Source organism: Pristiophorus japonicus, chromosome 4 (genome assembly GCF_044704955.1).
Source record: "Pristiophorus japonicus isolate sPriJap1 chromosome 4, sPriJap1.hap1, whole genome shotgun sequence".
Lineage (NCBI taxonomy): Eukaryota > Metazoa > Chordata > Chondrichthyes > Pristiophoridae > Pristiophorus > Pristiophorus japonicus.
This window is the reverse complement of record NC_091980.1, coordinates 28933773-28952088: the sequence shown is the minus strand read 5'-3', so window position 1 is coordinate 28952088 and position 18316 is coordinate 28933773. Positions and strand designations below refer to the sequence as shown.

Here is an 18316-nt window from a genome sequence, read left to right as displayed (position 1 = left end):
ATCTCTGGACCAGTATCTGGAGCACTTCAGAAGTGTATGATTTAAACAGCCATTGGATTCACTGCTTCAACTGCTGAATATAATAAATCACTCCTCAAAAGAGCATGTTTATGTATTCAGACAGTGCCTCGCAGATAAGATAAGCTTGTGATGCTGGCCCACTGAAAATCACTTGTGTTAAGTTGAACATCTTTCACTCAGTTCAACAATATGGATTTGACTAGTTAGCCTAGGCATCAAGACTCAATGTAAAATGCTATTTGATATTGAAGTCTGTGTCAAATATTAAAGGTGTAATTACTTTGTATTTTCTTAACAATGTGAGCCTGAGCTGTGAAACGTGAGAGTCTCAAGGCTGGTGTAATGCCTAATGCAGATCTCTTACTTTCATCACATACTTCAGGATGATTGTTGTTATTTATTACATAACTGTGTTTCAGTATTTGTTTTACTGTATAGCAGCTCTAACAGTCTAAAGAGGAGCCAGCCTGCACTGGTTATGTAAACAGCATATTAAACATTTGGCCTGGAATTTGCAACAGCAACGACAACAACCTGTATCTGTATTTATATAGCGCCTTTAAAACGTCCCAAGGCACTTCACAGGAGTGTTTTAAGACAAAACAAATAAATTTGACACCGAGCCAGATAAGAAGAATTTACAGCAGATGGCCAAAAGCTTGGGTCAAAGAGATAGGTTTTAAGCAGAGTCTTAAAGGAGGCAAGAGAGCTAGAGAGGTTTAGGGAAGGAGTTCCAGAGCTTGGGGCCTTGGCATCTGAAGGCGGGGCCACCAATGATTGAGCAATTTAAATCAGGGATGCTCAAGAGGGCAGAATTTGAGGAGCGCAGACATCTCTGGAAGGGGGGGAGGGATTGTGAGGCTGAAGATTGCAGCGATAAGGGGGGGAGCAAAGGTTGTGAGGCTGAAGGAGATTTGAGATTGGGAGGGGCGAGGGCATGGAGGGATTTGTAAACAAGAATGAGAATTTTGAATTCAAGGTGTTGCTTAACCGGGAGCAATTGTAGGTCGGCGAGCACCAGTGATGGGTGAGCGGGACTTGATGCGAATTAGGACAGGGGCTGGTGAGTTTCGGATGACCTCAAGTTTACATAGGGTAGAATGTGGGAGGTTAGGCAGGATTGCGTGGGAATGGTCAAGTCTAGAGTTTAAGTCTAGTCAAGTCTGGAGTATTGCAGTGGGTAATAATGATGAACAAACAACATTCACTGTTAATACCCCTATGAAACTGACCACAACTTCAGGAAATAGTGCATGCGCTTCTAAATACGGAAATCCTGAAGTTGCGGTCAGTCATACACTACTCCAACAATAGCTGCGTTGTAACCCCAAACCCCCCCCTCGCTTCCCCCAATAGCTGGTAATCCGAGAATCAGTGCTTTTCCGTGGTAATATAGCATTAAATGTTAGGCCCTTTTGGATTAGGTGTAACTGGGGTTTTAACAGCATATTGACTGCTAAACAAACGTTATGGCCCTGAAAAACTAATTTCAATTTAAAAAAAAAAAAATTCATATTTATTTCAGGTTTACTTTTTCCCCATGTGAGTTTCTCAATCTTTGTTTTGCTCTCTGTAACATTTTTTAAAAGTTAGAATACAAGGATCTTATTCACTTCCTGGTTCTTGGTCTGTAAGAATTCTGCATTCTGATTGGCTGCTTAGACAGCTTGTTGATGTCACAGCAGCTCGGGTTGGGGATTCCCCGTTAACTTGCACTGATCTCAACTGAGTGTCTGAAAAGCTGAACTTCTCGCCACAGATCTTTGTGGGAATCTTCATTGGGAGAAGTGGCGAACACCTTTGCTTCGTGGCTGACCGCAATTTACGGGCCTGTGTTCTTTTCAACTCCAGCAATGTGTCAGGCTGACTGACAATTTAATATCCCTGGCATAGGAAGTGGGTGTGGACAGTTCTCATTAAAACCGGAAGATGGCATTTGAGTTAAATCATCCTGATGGGCACTTAGAATCATAGATCTTACAGTATAGAAAAAGGCCATTCGGTTTAGTGTGCCTGTGCGGCTCTTTGAAAGACCGATCAAACTAATCCCAATCCTTTGCTGTTTCCCCATAGCCCTGCAAATTTTCCTTTTCAAGTATATAGTTAACCAATTCCCTGTTGAAAGATACTATTGAATCTGCTTCCACCACCCTTTAAGGCAGTGCATTCCAGATTATAACTCGCTGAGTAAAAACAATTCTCCATGTCTCCTCTGGTTCATTTGCCAGTAACCTGAAATCTGTGTCCTCTGGTTACCGACCCACCTGCCAGTGGAAACAATTTTTCCTTGTTTATTTTTATCAATACTTTTAAACAAATCTCTTAAATATCCCCATAACATTCCCTGCTCTAAGGGGACAATCATAGCTTCACTAGTCTCCCCTCATAACTGAAGTCCCTCATCCCAGCTATCATTCTGGTATATTGCCTCTGTACACTCTCCTAAGGTCTTAACAACCTTCCTAAAGTGTGCCCAGAATTGGATGCAATATTGTAGCTGAGGGCTAACCTGCGATTTATAAAGGTTTAGCATAACTTCTTGCTTTTGTACTCTGCCTCTATTTATAAAGCAAAGGATTCTTTCTGCTTTATTCACAGCTTGTCCTGCTATCCTCAAAGGTTTATGTATGTGAACCCCCATCTTTTTGTTGCCTTTCCTCATTCTACCTCCTATAATGCATCACCTCACATTTCTTTGCATCAAATTTCATATGTGCACTTCATACAATATCTGCGGATGCATTAATATTAAAGAAGTGTGAACCAGAATGTGTACACTTCAGCTCCCCACCAACGTTCTCTTTAGGCTGCGCAATGCTCCAGGGAACCTGTGCAGCCGGCTTTTCAATGCAAAAACCGTATGCGGTTTTGAATGGGCTGCGCAGCCCTTTTATTGGGGCCTCGCGGCAGCAAAAAAAATTAAGAGGAAACATTGCTCCCCATCCCCATCCAATCTTTGGCAAGTACTGGTAGTTTTGCTTTCCTTTCATAAGTTTCCTTATTCATTCATCTGCTGAATTGATTTTCCTGTACAGGCGAGGTCAGTGACTTAGCCGTAGACTGTAAATTTAATCATCCAGCGCACTGATCTCGCCATCGATTTTCCTCCGTATTTTCCATGATTTGGAATTGGAATACTCCACAGCGAGGATACCATCAAAACAGAAGTGATGCGGCAGTTCCTTCCTGGCGAGTCTACGCATACATCAATTGGGTGGCAATTTTAGATTTTAAAAGTCTTTTAATGCAAATCTGTAGTATGACACTCAACCAAACTTCTTTTCCTATCAAGCTGATCTCGAAGGAATTGGTCAGCTTGTTTCCATTAAAAGCACATAATAAATTTGTGTATGGGGATTCCACGGGTGTGCCGAGGCTGTTCTCCGGCCTTAGACACCCATGTTTATTTATTTGAGCAATTTTTAAAAAACTGGTTGATTAGCTATAAAACACACCGCTGCCAACACACCAACACCATCATTTTTAAGTCGCAGTGGCATGAAAAATAGGAGAGATTACACAAATTTGGGCTGTATTGCCTAGAATATAGAAGGATAAGGGGTGATTTGATTGACGTTTTCAAGATATTAAGGGGAACAGATAGGAGAGATGGGGAGAAACTTATTTCCGCTGGTTGGGGAGTCTAGAACTAGGGGGCATAGTCTTAAAAATTAGAGCCAGACCTTTCAGGAGTGAAAAGGGTGGTAGAAGTTTGTACCTCTCTTCCGCAAACAGCAATTGACGCTAGATCATTTGTTAATTTTAAATCTGAGATTGGTAGATTTTTGTTAACCAAAGAAAGAAAGACTTGCATATTTATATAGGGTCATTCATACCCACTGGATGCCGCAAAGCGTATTACAGCCAATTAAGTACTTTTGGAGTGTAGTCACTATTGTAATGTGAGAAATGCAGCAGCCAATTTGCATACACCAAGCTCCTACAAATAGCAATGTGATAATGACCAGATTATTTGTTTTTGTTATGTTAATCAAGGGATTAATATTGGCCAGGACATTGGGAATAACTCCGCTGCTCTTAAATCTTTTACGTCCACCTGAGCGAGCAGATGGGATCTTGGTTTTACGTCTCATCCGAAAGACGGCATCTCCAACAGTGCGGCACTCCCTCAGTAGTGCACTGGAGTGTCAGCCTAGATTTATGTGCTCAAGTCCCTTGAGTGGGACTTGAACCTACAACCTTCTGACTCAGAGGCGAGGGTGCTACCCACTGAGCCACAGCTGACGGGTATTAAGGGATATGGGCCAAAGGCGGGTATATGGAGTTAGGTCACATGATCTAATTGAATGGCGGAACAGCTCAAGGGGCTAAATGGCCTATTCCTTTTCCTGTGTTCCCAATAATGAGAACTTAGAAAAATTACAATCACCATTGTTTCAGTGGGGGATGGGGCTATGAAAATGAGATTCCAACTCTTATCAACGCGGGGTAATGGGGAAGCAAGTCGCAGAAAAATATGGAGCATCATAAGTGATGGCGCAAGGCACTCGCTCCATAATTTCCTCTTTCTTTTGCACCAGTTAAAGGTCCCAACGATCTTCTGGAAAATCTGGGCCAGTACAGGTACAACGTCCCAAATCCGGAACTCCGAAAATCGGAATTGTCGGAAAACCGGACATTTTGCGCATAGCTGATGGAGTCATCTGGAAACCGGAATTATTGTCCGAAAACCGCACTTTTTTTGAGGCAAATTTGGTCGAAGATTCCGGATTTCAGACTATTGATGTTCTTGTTTGAAATCCGGGAAAAACCCAAAACTAGAATGGACTCCGTCCCGAGCATTCCGGATTTCAGACGTTGTATCTGTAATTGGGAAGCAAGTTTGAACTGTAAATGTATTTATTAATTTGGTAACTAGATACTACATCATTAATGCTGTCTGTATGTTGTTACATTTTCCACATTCTAATTTCAAAAATACTTCACCAGTAGTCTAAGGCATTTGTAGTGTTGTAATGCTCTTCCTTTCACATATTGTAAACATTTCAAGTGAAAGAGTGGGTAATTGTACATATTTTCTTCAAGTCTTGAGACCTTCTGATTCTTTTATCTGGCAACTGTTCTCTCTTCTCTGTGTGTAGCAAGGGACCATTGGTATTTGAGAGAATTGGCCAAATAAGATACAGTTGATGCAGGTATAGGTACCTGGGGATTCTGCTGCCCACGGTTCAAGCTATGACTCATAACTAATGTGAAGTGAACCATTAGCATTGTTTGGGAATACTCGGCTTCCAGTTCTGATAAAAGATCTTCGACCTGAAACGTTAACTTTGTTTCTCTCTCTCCACAGATGCTGCCTGACTTGCTCAGCATTTTCAGCATCTATTTCATATTTCCCGCACTGCAGTATTTTGCATTTACCTTAACATTATCTTGTATTCTCCCGCATCATGATGAGTCTGGATTGTTACTGGGGCTTTTACTCCGTCACTGTTAAACTTCTGAGGGAAGTAGAGGGTGAGCCTTCCTCTAGGTTTTTGCTCTCTCTATTCTCTTTCATCTTTGTCCTCCCAACAATGTTTCTTTTTAAGGTAAATGGGTATTTGGAATATAAATTCGTTAAGTACCCAAAAATATTTTTTTGAATTAACTTTTTTTTGTTGAGTCTAAGTTGTGGCTCATTTTTTCAGAAAGGACTATAACTAAACCATCTTTTCATGAAAATCTGTAGAAGATAGACTACAAATGGGAAGTTTTCTTTCTATAAAAGGCCAACAGTGTCCTTTGGCAAAAACAAGATACTGCGGATGCTGAAAATCTTTTGCTCCATGTGATAGTGGATTTGGCTGAAATGGTTTGCATACATGACTGTGTTTTGAGAGTTGTGGTTAATGGTGGTTTGTAAGGGAGTCTTTGTATGTATAAATAACCAAGTCCTGTGTGAAAGTTGTGCATGTTCATATGTGGGGTGCACTTGGGAATTAAATTATAAACCAGTTATTTTTGTGAAATTCTTTTTTAACATTTTGATTTCACTCGGCTGCATTTCTCATCATTAGTTTTGTAATTATTTTGACAGAAACTGTTGGTTTTGTGGACAAACTTTTTGATGCTTTAAGCACAAAGAACTACGTGCCACGACCAGAATTGCTTGTACAGGAGACATTGAAGCAGGACATGCAGCCTACATGGCAAGAGAGGGAGGACAAGAAAGAAGTGAGTAACAACATGTCTGCTTTTGTGAGAAATTTATTGAAGTAGGGTATGGCTAGCCGAGCGACCATGGTACTGACCGAGCAACTCCGAGATCATCAGTTCAATAAATCTGGTAATTTGTGAGTTGTTACATGAAAGCTTCTAGATTGTCGTTAAAAGCACTGGTTAACGAATGTCCTTTGGAAGACGGACCTGCCATCCCTACCTACTCCGACCTACAAGTGACTCCAGTCCCACATTACCTGGTTAACGTTTAATTTTCTTGGGGGTAACTCTGGATGGGCAATAAATACTGCCTTGCCAGTGTTACCCACATCTCAAGAACAAGTTTTTTTTTAAACATAGAAACATAGAAAGTAGGTGCAGGAGTAGGCCATTTGGTCCTTTGAGCCTGCACCACCATTCATTATGATCATGGCTGATCATGCAACCCCATTCCTGCTTTCTCTCCATACCCTTTGATCCCTTTAGCCGTAAGGGTCACATCTAACTCCCTTTTGAATATATCTAACGAACTGGCCTCAACAACTTTCTGTGGTGGAGAATTCCACAGGTTCACAATTCTCTGAGTGAAGAAGTTTCTCCTCATCCCGGTCCTAAATGGCTTACCCCTTATCCTTAGACTGTGTCCCCTGGTTTTGGACTTCCCCATCATCGGGAACATTCTTCCCGCATCTAACCTGTCCAATCCCGTCAGAAGTTTATATGTTTCTATGAGATCCCCTCTCTTTCTTCTAAATTCCAGTGAATATAAGCCTATTTGATCCAGTCTCCTATGTCAGTCCTGCCATCCCGGGAATCAGTCTGGTGAACCATTGCTGCACTCCCTCAATAGCAAGAATGCCCTTCCTCAGATTAGGAGACCAAAACTGCACACAATACTCAAGGTGTGGTCTCACCAAGGCCCTGTACAACTGCAGTCAGACCTCCTTGCTCCTATACTCAAATCCCCTCGCAATGAAGGCCAGCATGTCATTTGCTTTCTTTACTGCCTGCTGTACCTGCATGCCTACCTTCAATGACTGATGTACCATGACACCCAGGTCTCGTTGCAGCTCTCCTTTTACTAATCTGTCACCATTCAGATAATCTGCCTTCCTGTTTTTGCCACCAAAGTGGATAACCTCACATTTATCCACATTATACTGCATCTGCCATGCACTTGCCCACTCACCTAACCTGTCCAAGTCCCCCTGCATCCTCCTAGCATCCTCCTTGCAGCTCGCACTGCCACCCAGCTTAGTGTCATCTGCAAACTTGGAGATATTACATTAAATTCCTTTGTCTAAATCATTAATGTATATTGTAAATAGCTGGGGTCCCAGCACTGAACCCTGCGGCACCCCACTAGTCACTGCCTGCCATTCTGAAAAGGACCCGTTCATTCCTACTCTTTGCTTCTTGTCTGGCAACCAGCTCTCTATCCACGTCAATACATTACTCCCAATACCATATATCTTAATTTTGCACATTAATCTCTTGTGTGGGACCTTGTCAAAAGCCTTTTCAAAGTCCAAATACACCACATCCACTGGTTCTCCCTTATCCACTCTACTAGTTACATCCTCAAAAAACTCCAGAAGATTTGTCAAGCATGATTTCCCTTTCATAAATCCAGGCTGACTTGCACCGATCCTGTCGCTGCTTTCCAAATACGCTGCTATTACCTCTTTATTAATTGATTCCAGCATTTTCTCCACCACCGATGTCAGACCAACCGGTCTATAATTCCCTGTTTTCTCTCACCCTCCTTTTTAAAAAAAAAAAGTGGTATTATATTAGCTGCCCTCCAATCCATAGGAACTGAACCAGAGGTCCATGGAATGTTGGAAATTGACCACCAATGCATCTACTATTTCTAGGGCCACTTCCTTAAGTACTCTGGCATGCAGACTATCAGGCCCTGGGGATTTATCGGCCTTCAGACACTTCAATTTCCCGAACACCATTTCCTGACCAATAAGGATTTCCCTCAGTTCCCTCTTCTTGCTTGACCCTCGGTCCTCTCTTTACAATGGAAAGTCCTCTGTGCAATGGAAAGGAGCTAATTGAATGCCAAGAGAACATTGAATGTACAGTCAGTTCACTTTTAGTATAAATAAGATTGTCGCCCTAATGTCTTTAACTGCTAATAGTTGATCCCAGACCTGCATAATGCTGTCCAAGGCTTGTGACTGTGAGTGAATAAGGGGTGACAAAGGCACAATAGAGGCAATGTGCTCTTTGATGATCAGGGTAAAAGATGGGAGAAGGAAAACCTTTCTTATAAACACAATCTGAATTCAGGTGAGAGGTGGCATTGAAATTAATTCTGGTCAAATACCTTTTGGGATGGATTTATTCTTCAATGTAGTTGTCGCCTCCAATTGTATCTGAAATCTGAAGTTTTGAAAATTTGCAAAAAAATTTTTGTCTGGAATAAAAAATTATGCATTTGTTTATCTTTTAATCTTGTGGTTGGCATTTGCTGGCTATCTCAGATTATTGCATAGAATTGATAAAAAGTAGCTGTATCTTGCATATCATCATCATAGGCGGTCCCTCGAAACAAGGATGACTTGCTTCCACGCCAAAAAAAGGACAAGTTCACAGGTGTTTCAATGAAGGACCTGAACTACATCCTGAAGGATGGAAGATGCCTGTGCGTGCATTTTTTTAACGTGGGGTAGCCGTTGCACACCAACCACCACACGGGCTTGTCAGCTAGGATTTGATCCAGTGGCAAGCATTACCCAAGACAACTGGAGACCAGCTCTGTTGCACAGACCTAGTGCGCACACGTATCTGTGTGGGCTGGTCCGTGCTGCCCCTGGGCCCATGGCCCTGAACTCGCGCCTCCCCTGGGCCCCGATCACATCCCTCCACAGTTTCTCGCTGCTCCTGCTGTATCTGCCCACGCTCCAATCATCGACCTGGATCTTGATGACGCCACTCTTCACAGCCATCGCCCTCCTGCACCAGCTCGCGCTGTACCTTGTAGTGGCATGCCTCCACGCTGCCCATGGCTACCGCTCGCCGCTCCTTTTATGGCCCCGACCTGCCACTGATGTTCCCTCACAGGTTTACATAGTGACTCATGATAAATGAATCAAATTCAGTTGACAGGAAATTCTGCAGAAGGTGGGTACAATGCCAAAAATTGGTCACATTTTAGCTCTGCACTTTAAACTCCCTCAAATCAATCCCATCAAGTCTCAATGAGGAATAATGAGCAATTGTTGGAGCTTACCTACCTTTAAACTTTTCTTCTAAATTTTATTTCAAATTAGCAAACTTTTTAAGACATTTAAAAAGCTTTTACAATTACAACATTTTAAAAATTAAATTACAGCAAATAGGTAGTCCTTTTTCAGTAGTTTTATGCATGGGTAAATTTATGAATGAAAGTGAAGATCATGGGAAACTGAAGATTGTGGGATACCAACAATGTTATAATGGCTGGTCAGATGGAATGATCATCTGTGCTATTTGTCAAATTGATCACTACCACTTGCATATAAACCACAAATATATATATGGCTGTCATCATCATCATAGGCAGTCCCTCGGAATCGAGGAAGACTTGCTTCCACTCTTAGCATGAGTTCTTGGGTGGCTGTACAGTCCAATACGAGAACCACAGTCTCTATCACAGGTGGGACAGACAGTGGTTGAAGAGAAGGGTGGGCGGGGAGCCTGGTTTGCTGCACACTCCTTCCGCTGCCTGCGCTTGATTTCTGCATGCTCTCGGCGACAATACTCAAGGAGCTCAGCGCCCTCCCGAATGCACTTCCTCCACTTAGGGCGGTTTTTGGCCATGGTCTCCCAGGTGTCAATGGGGATGTTGCACTTTATCAGGGAGGCTTTGAGGGTGTCGTTTCCTCTGCCCACTTTTGGCTCGTTTGCCGAGGACGAGTTCCGAGTAGAGCACTTGTTTTGGGAGTCTCGTGTCTGGCATGCAAACTATGTGGCCTAGCCAGCGGAGCTGATCAAGTGTGGTCAGTGCTTCAATGCTGGGGATGTTGGCCTGGTCGAGGACGCTGATGTTTGTGTGTCTGTCCTCCCAGGGGATTTGTAGGATCTTGCGGAGACATCGCTGGTCGTATATGGCTATGCTGTACCAATGGATGGACAGTTTTTTTTGGCAAATAATCTGCTGAACTTTTCTTCATGTCTGTAGCATTATATCTGACTTTCTGACTCGTGTTTCATTGATAATGTTGTTGACCAATTTGGTGAGAGATGTGACAGTCCAAGCAGTGGGGATGGGTACGTTGGATATCCAAGAAATTTGTAATTCTAACAACTAACAGATTTCAGGTAGTGATATAGAAAACTTAAAAGAAGTTACAGACTTGAATGTCAGGTTTAATAATAACATTATTGTTGGGTTGTACTGTCTTGTTTGAACTGTCTGAGAGGCCAACTACTAGAGAAGTTTGGAAGAAGTACTCACTGGGGTTAACTGCTAAGATGCACTTGTTCCACTTAAAATTTTTTATCTCTGAGCTGTCATGGGAGATGCACTCGTTACATTGAGTTTTCCGCTTCTAATATTTTTCTGAATTTGTAACTGCCATAAACGTTTATTTTTCATTTTTTTTTTACTCCTCGTTGCTATTTTAGGTTCCCTTGTATGATGATGACCAAGATGGTAGAAAAACTTTATTGAAGAAAAGTCACAGTCCTTTTAAACCCGTTTTGGGACCAATCGATACAAGGTACATACTTTTACCCAAATTATTTCCTGAAAATCTGTGCTCAGACTTGAACTTGTTTTCACTACATATACAGCTGATTGTGTCAAAAATGATGGCTGTGATGACCAGTCAGGTAATTAATCTGAATTTGGATAGAGAGAGCGTGGAAACAAGTACAAAATGTTTTTGATTTTTGTTTTGGAGGCTGCAGCTGACTCGGGAAAAATGCCCCTTCGCACTTATTTTCCCAAAAAGCCATGGCAGAGCTACAAGCTGAAGCAAGAGAAGTATTGCTTCGCTTCGTTGTTTTTCATGAATTCTGGATATCTGACCATAATGTACTTAGCATGATAAACAAGTAATGGCAGTCATTTCATTTCCAGTGCTTTTCTGATTTTTGTAATGTTACAATCTAAATTGGATTAAGACATTAAGGAGATAAAATTCTTCTTGTAATTGAAAAATGGAAGAATGTCTGTTTTTCTCCAAAACGAATGACCCGCTAATGAAATTGCACCCTCACCATTTGCACATTTTAATAGCTGTACATTCCAGTTTCCCTTAGTGGATTGTAATTCTGGAGAAAATGGGCAGTTTTCCTTACGAGAGATTTTGCATCCAAAGTAATGGTTTTCTGATAGCAACAGTAACATTTTGCAGGCGAATTTCAAGATTAATATTGTCTAGCAAATACTGAATGCGAATGCATCTTGAAATGATGGGTTGAATGCACAGTAACTGAAATGTTTTTAACTGAAGAAATTGTTTTATAAGTGAGCAACAAAACTTAGCGTGTTTTCAAGCAAGTTATTTCTGAAAATGTATTTTTTGTTCCTATAGTTACTTGCCGATCTGTACATTTTAATTGCTTTTGAACTATTTCCACAACCACCTTTCTCAGCACTTTACGTGGGAGACTTGTGAATATTGCTTCTGTTTTAGTTCACTTTGCCAGAAATTAATGTGGGATGATCCCTGCACTCTGCAACACTTCCAACTTGGCAGGAAAGATAAATCGTAGCTAATTGGGCAGTTTCAAATGTTAGTTATCCAATTAGACCTAAAGTTTGATTGGAATTTTTAAACACGTTGATCTGAAAGACCTAGGAGAAGAATTGTGTAGCGCCCCGTTTGGGGCAATAACTTTTGGGGAGCACACAAGTTTCGCCAGGCATTACCCAATTCCAGCAGAGGCAAACTTCCGGTTTAGCGCTCCATCTCCCTCCTGGAGCACTAACCCAGAAGTTTGCCTCTGCTGGAATTGGGTAGTGCCCGGTGAAATTTTTGTGCTCCCCAAAAAGTTAAGGGCTACTACTTTCCTTGGAGTGCTAAACCACACAGAAGGGGCGGTAGCAGTGTAGCACTATACAATGTCCTGTGCAGTGCTGCTGGGATCGGAGGCTCTTTCCCTCCCTTAAAGGGAAGGGCTATTGCTGCAAGCTCTGCATTAAATATACTTCCATGGTGGCCGACGGCACCTGCAATCCATGGCGATCAACCCCAAGCACTCTTAACAGAGTGCAGGGCTGATCAATTGCAGGGGGACAAAATGCTCAGAGGGTTGTTGCAAGAGTTTTCACTTGCCTTATTGCCGATTCCTTGAAATACCGCTGCCCAAGCAGCCAGCCTACCTTGCAACGCCTCCTGCAGCTGCCAGTGTTGACGCCCGGGGATACTGCAGGGGACAGAACCGAAGTTTGGATCCAGGGCACTGCACAGCCGGATGATGTCACAATCTCTGGGGCACAGGAGATTGTGGCGCTCAGGGTTACCGCTGCTGCAAACCTCCACGACACGTTCGCGGGCGTTGGTACTCTCTCCCTGCCCGATCGCAGAGCTGGTAGCTTCGTGTTATCACCCCCCCCGGGAGGCGATGCAAAGGAAGCCAATTTCTAGCCCCATAACTTTATTACAAGCAAAGTATGACGCATTCTTCCAATTTTTCAGAATTCGTGACGACAAAAAACGTGAAGAACGACGACGAAGAGAGTTTGAGAGATATCCTCACCCCAGAGATCTTTATCGAGAGCGGTATGACCGCCGTAGAGGCAGAAGCTATAGCCACAGCCCAACAAAGAGCACAAGTCGAAGTCGCAGTCGCAGTAGAGACCGGACTCGAGATCTCGGGCGCAGCAACAGCACAAGCAGGGGTAAGCTCACATGCTTTTAAGTTTTTGACTTCAGATCTCTACAACTATTCCTTCTGCACTTAAAATTTTTGGGTGGTGGGAAGAGGGACGGTGCAGTCGTGAGTAACCTATTTATTCAGCATTGATTCATAATCATTCAATGGAAGGTGGATTTCTCTGATACGGGCCCGATTATTGCTAGTTTTTTTACCACTCTGAGCTCATTGCAGTGTTGGACAAAGCTCCATCAAGATATTAGTAACAACTTGGAATTATTTAGCTCCTTTTACACAGGAAAACACCTCAAGACACTTCTCAGGAGCAAAATCAGGCAAAAATTGACAACGAACCAAAGAAGAAAATATTAGATGGGTGACTGAAGTAGATTTTAAGACGTAAAGGCCCTAAGCTCTGCAATTCTCTCCCTCTCTCTCTTGCATAGAACTGAAGAAACTCCCCAACAGGTGATGCTAGAAGAAGAAGGACAGAGAGAATGAGACACTAGGATAGGAGAGAGCATCATCACCCATTCAACTCTTCATTTGCCCTTTGGTTCTGGAGAAGAGCAAATGTATTGCTATTATTTTAAAATGGATATGGGAGTCTTATCATTTCTAAATGTTTTAAGAAACATACTAATTGATGGAAGTCGCCATGGAAAGCCATGCCAGACACATTTAATAGAAGGATGGGTGCCAATTTAGATGAAGTTTACTTAGATTTTAGTAAAACATTTTATGGGCTTTGACATGGGAATCTATATTAATGACTTGGATGAAGTGTAATGTAGCCAAGTTTGCTGATGATACAAAGATGGGTGGGAAAACAAATTTTGAGGAGGATGCAAAAAATCTCCAAAGGGATATAGACAGGCTAAGTGAGAGGGCAAACATTTGGCAGATGGAGTACAATGTGGGAAAATATGAGGTTATCCAATTTGGCAGAAAAAATAGAAAAGCAAATTATAATTTAAATGGAGAAAAATTGCTAAGTGCTGCAGTCCAGAGGGACTTGGGGGTCCTTGTGCACGAAACACAAAAAGTTAGTGTGCAGGTACAGCAAGTAATCAGGAAGGCAAATGGAATGTTGGCTTTTATTGCAAGGGGGATAGAATATAAAAGCAGAGAAGTCCTGCTACAACTGTACAGGGTATTGGTGAGGCGACACCTAGAGTACTGCCTACAGTTTTGGTCTACGTATTTAAGGAATTATATACTTGCATTGGAGGCTATTCAGAGAAGATTCACTAGGTTGATTCCAGAGATGAGGGGTTTGATTTATGAAGATAGGTTGGGCCTATACACATTGGAGTTCAGAAGCATGAGAGGTGATCTTATCGAAACATAAGATAATGAGGCGTCTCGACAAGATGGATGGATGCAGAGAGGACATTTCCACTCAAAGGGGAAACTAAAACTGGGGGACATAGTCTCAGAATAAGGGGCTGCCCATTTAAAACTGAGATGAGGAGGAATTTCTTCTCTCTCAGGGTTGTAAATCTGTGGAATTCTCTGCCCCAGAGAGCTGTGGAGGCTGTGTCATTGAATATATTTAAGGCAGAGATAGATAGATTTTTGAGCGATAAGGGAATTAAGGGTTATGGGAAGCCGGGCAGGGAAGTGGAGCTGAGCCCAACATCATATCAGCCATGATCTTATTAAATGGAGGAGCAGGCTCAAGAGGCCAGGTGGCCTACTCCGGCTCCTATTTCTTATGTTCTTATGTAAGACTAGCAGACATCAGCTTGCTGAGACGGATCGAGTTGTGCCTGAGCAATAGGAAATAGAGGGTCTGTATAAATAGCAAGTGTTCTGAGTGGTGGAATGTATCAAAAGGGGTCACAGTGCTCTGTTGGGCCAGTCGGTATTCTTCAACGTTTGAAAAAGTGTGTTGGTAGCTTTATTTCAAGTTTTAAGGAGCATCTTAAAGGAAGAGAGATGTTTAGGAAGGGAATTCCAGAGATTCGGGCTGAGATAGCTGAAGGTACGGCTACCAATAGTGGTGCGATGAAAATCGGGGATGCGCAAGGGGCCAGAATTAGAGGAGTGCAGAGATCTTGGAGGGTTGTAAGGCTGGAGGAAGTTAGAGGAAGGTAGGGGCGACGCCATGGAGGGATTTGAAAACGAGGATGAAAACACCAAAATAATAGGTTAGTTAATATGGCGGAAGATGGGGACAGCTTTAGTACTACTTTAACTGAAGTCATGCACTCGGATGGAAAAGAAGCAGAGTCGTGATACCATCAATGGGGAAAATATTGACGGGCAAATTAGGAAAGGGATCCATCAAGAAATCAAGATAATGTGTGGCTACTGTCAAAGAAGTTTGTGGGATGTTGGGGTGTATAGTAAGGAATAGTGTAGATTGAAGGATGTTATCCTGGCACTGTTGATCAGCCTGCACCTGGAAAAGATGCAGAGAAAAGCTCCGGCAGCAATTAGAGGACTAGAGAATAAAATGTAAGAGAATTGTTTTTGGAAGAGAAAACTAAAGGGTAATATGCTGGAGTTAATACAATTAATAAGGTTGAAGGATGCTGAGAATCAGTTAGGAGTATTTGGTTTACAACAACAACATGTATTTATACAAGGGGCACAAGTATAAGTTAAATAGAGGCATATTCAGGGCAGACCGTATGAAATTATTGGTTTTTGGAAAGGATCTACCAAAAAATGTTGTACAGGCAAGTAGCTTGGATCTCTTTGAGGTAAAGTTGAATAAGTACCTCGAAGAGAAGTGTCATCACTTACCACTGCTAGGACTGCAGTTATGCAGACTAAATGGATCTATGATCTTTTCTGACCGAGAGATTTTCTCAGTTTCTGTGTTCTCCACCTAATCCTCCTGTGCTGGTGTTCCCTGTATTTAATTAATCTTTCAATTTCCTACACTGAAATGCCAGTTGGATCGATTTTATGAATTTTGGTGCGATTTAATTTTATAATAGTTGGATGTAAATCCTGTGTGAAGTACTGTATGCCTATGCTCAGTATGCATAATATAGGTAGCCAAACTTGACTATTGATTTTTATGGCTGGAATTCAGACTCCAGGTACCTAGTACTCTACAGTGTCAGGTTTGGCTCAGTGGCAGCACTCTTGCTTCTGAGTCAGAAGGTTGTGGCTTTAAGTCCCAAACAGTAGTACCGAGGTTGGGGACAGCATCAAACAAGAAATTAGGGATGCGTGCAATAAAGGTACAGCAGTTATCATGCATATGATAATCTTTAATCTACATATTGATTGGGCTAACCAAACTGGTAGCAGTACGGTGGAGGAGGATTTCCTGGAGTGCATTAGGGATGGTTTTCCAGACCAATATGTCGAGGAACCAACTAGAAGGCTGGCCACCCTAGACTAGGTGATGTGTAATGAGAAAGGACTAATTAGCAATCTTGTGCGAGGCTCCTGGAGAAGAGTGACCATAATATGGTAGAATTCTTTATTAAGATGGAGAGTGACACTGTTAATTCAGAGACTAGGGTCCTGAACTTAAGGAAAGGTAACTTCGATGGTATGAGGCGTGAATTGGCTAGAATAGACTGGCAAATGATACTTAAAGGGTTGACAGTGGATAGGCAATGGCAAACATTTAAAGATCACATGGATGAACTTCAACAATTATCCTTGTCTGGAGTAAAAATAAAACTGGGAAGGTGGCTTAACCGTGGCTAACAAGGGAAATTAAGGATAGTGGTAAATCCAAGGAAGAGGCATGTAAATTGTCCAGAAAAAGCAGAAAACCTGAGGACTGGGAGAAATTTAGAATTCAGCAGAGGAGGACAAAGGATTTAATTAGGAGGGGGAAAATAGAGTATGAGAGGAAGCTTGCTGGGAACATAAAAACTGACTGCAAACGCTTCTATAGCTATGTGAAGAGAAAAAGATTAGTGAAGACAAACGAAGGTCCCTTGCAGTCAAATTCAGGTGAACTTTTATAATGGGGAACAAAGAAATGGCAGACCAGTTGAACAAATACTTTGGTTCTGTCTTCACGAAGGAAGACACAAATAACCTTCCGGAAGTACTAGGGGACCGAGGGTCTAGTGAGAAGGAGGAACTGAAGGAAATCCTTATTAGGCGGGAAATTGTGTGAGGGAAATTGATGGGATTGAAGGCTGGTAAATCCCTGGGGCTTGATAGTTTGCATCCCAGAGTACTTAAGGAAATGGCCCTAGAAATAATGGATGCATTGGTGATCATTTTCCAACAATCTATCGACTCTGGATCAGTTCCTATGGACTGGAGGGGAGCTAATGTAACGCCACTTTTTAAAAAAAGGAGGGAGAGAGAAAACGGGTAATTATAGACTGGTTAGCCTGACATCAGTAGTTGGGGGAAAATGTTGGAATCAATTATTAAAGATGAAATAGCAGCGCATTTGGAAAGCAGTGACAGGATCAGTCCAAGTCAGCATGGATTTATTGAAAGCGAAATCATGCTTGACAAATCTTCTAGAATTTTTTGAGGATGTAACTAGTAGAGTGGACAAGGGAGAACCAGTGGATGTGGTGTATTTGGACTTTCAAAAGGCTTTTGACGAGGTCCCACACAAGAGATTGGTGTGCAAAATTAAAGCACATGGTGTTGGGTGTAATGTACTGACGTGGATAGAGAACTGGTTGGCAGACAGGAAGCAGAGAGTCGGGATAAACGGGTCCTTTTCAGAATGGCAGGCAGTGACTAGTGGGGTGCCGCAGGGCTCAGTGCTGGGACCCCAGCTCTTTACAATATACATTAATGATTTAGATGAAGGAATTGAGTGTAATATCCAAGTTTGCAAATGACACAAAGCTGGGTGGCGCTGTGAGGAGGATGTTATCTGGCTGCAGGGTGACTTGGACAGGTTAGGTGCGTGGGCAAATGCATGGCAGATGCAGTATAATGTGGATAAATGTGAGGTTATCCACTTTGGTGGCAAAAACACGAAGGCAGAATATTATCTGAATGGTGGCAGATTCGGAAAAGGAGAGATGCAACGAGACCTGGGTGTCATGGTACATCAGTCATTGAAAGTTGGCATGCAGGTACAGCAGGCGGTGAAGAAGGCAAATGGTATGTTGGTCTTCATAGCTAGGGGATTTGAGTAGAGGAGCAGGGAGGTCTTAATGCAGTTGTACAGGGCCTTGGTGAGGCCTCACCTGGAATATTGTGTTCAGTTTTGGTCGTCTAATCTGAGGAAGGACGTTCTTGCTATTGAGGGAGTGCAGCGAAGGTTCACCAGACTGATTCCCGGGTTGGCAGGACTGACGTATGAGGAGAGACTGGATTGACTGGGCCTGTATTCACTGGAGTTTAGAAGGATGAGAGA

The 18316-nt window shown here is 42.4% G+C and overlaps 1 protein-coding gene across 3 annotated transcripts in view; it reads left to right on the top strand.

Annotated features, from left to right (window-relative positions):
• The window catches only part of rbm27 (RNA binding motif protein 27), a 186194-nt gene that overhangs the window by 32954 nt on the left and 134924 nt on the right, over positions 1-18316 (top strand). For all 3 annotated transcript variants that reach the window (XM_070878061.1, XM_070878058.1, XM_070878060.1), the window contains exons 3-5: positions 6062-6198; positions 10804-10898; positions 12825-13027. In XM_070878061.1, coding sequence (XP_070734162.1) covers positions 6062-6198; positions 10804-10898; positions 12825-13027 — 435 coding nt within the window. The remainder of the gene's footprint in view (positions 1-6061; positions 6199-10803; positions 10899-12824; positions 13028-18316) is intronic.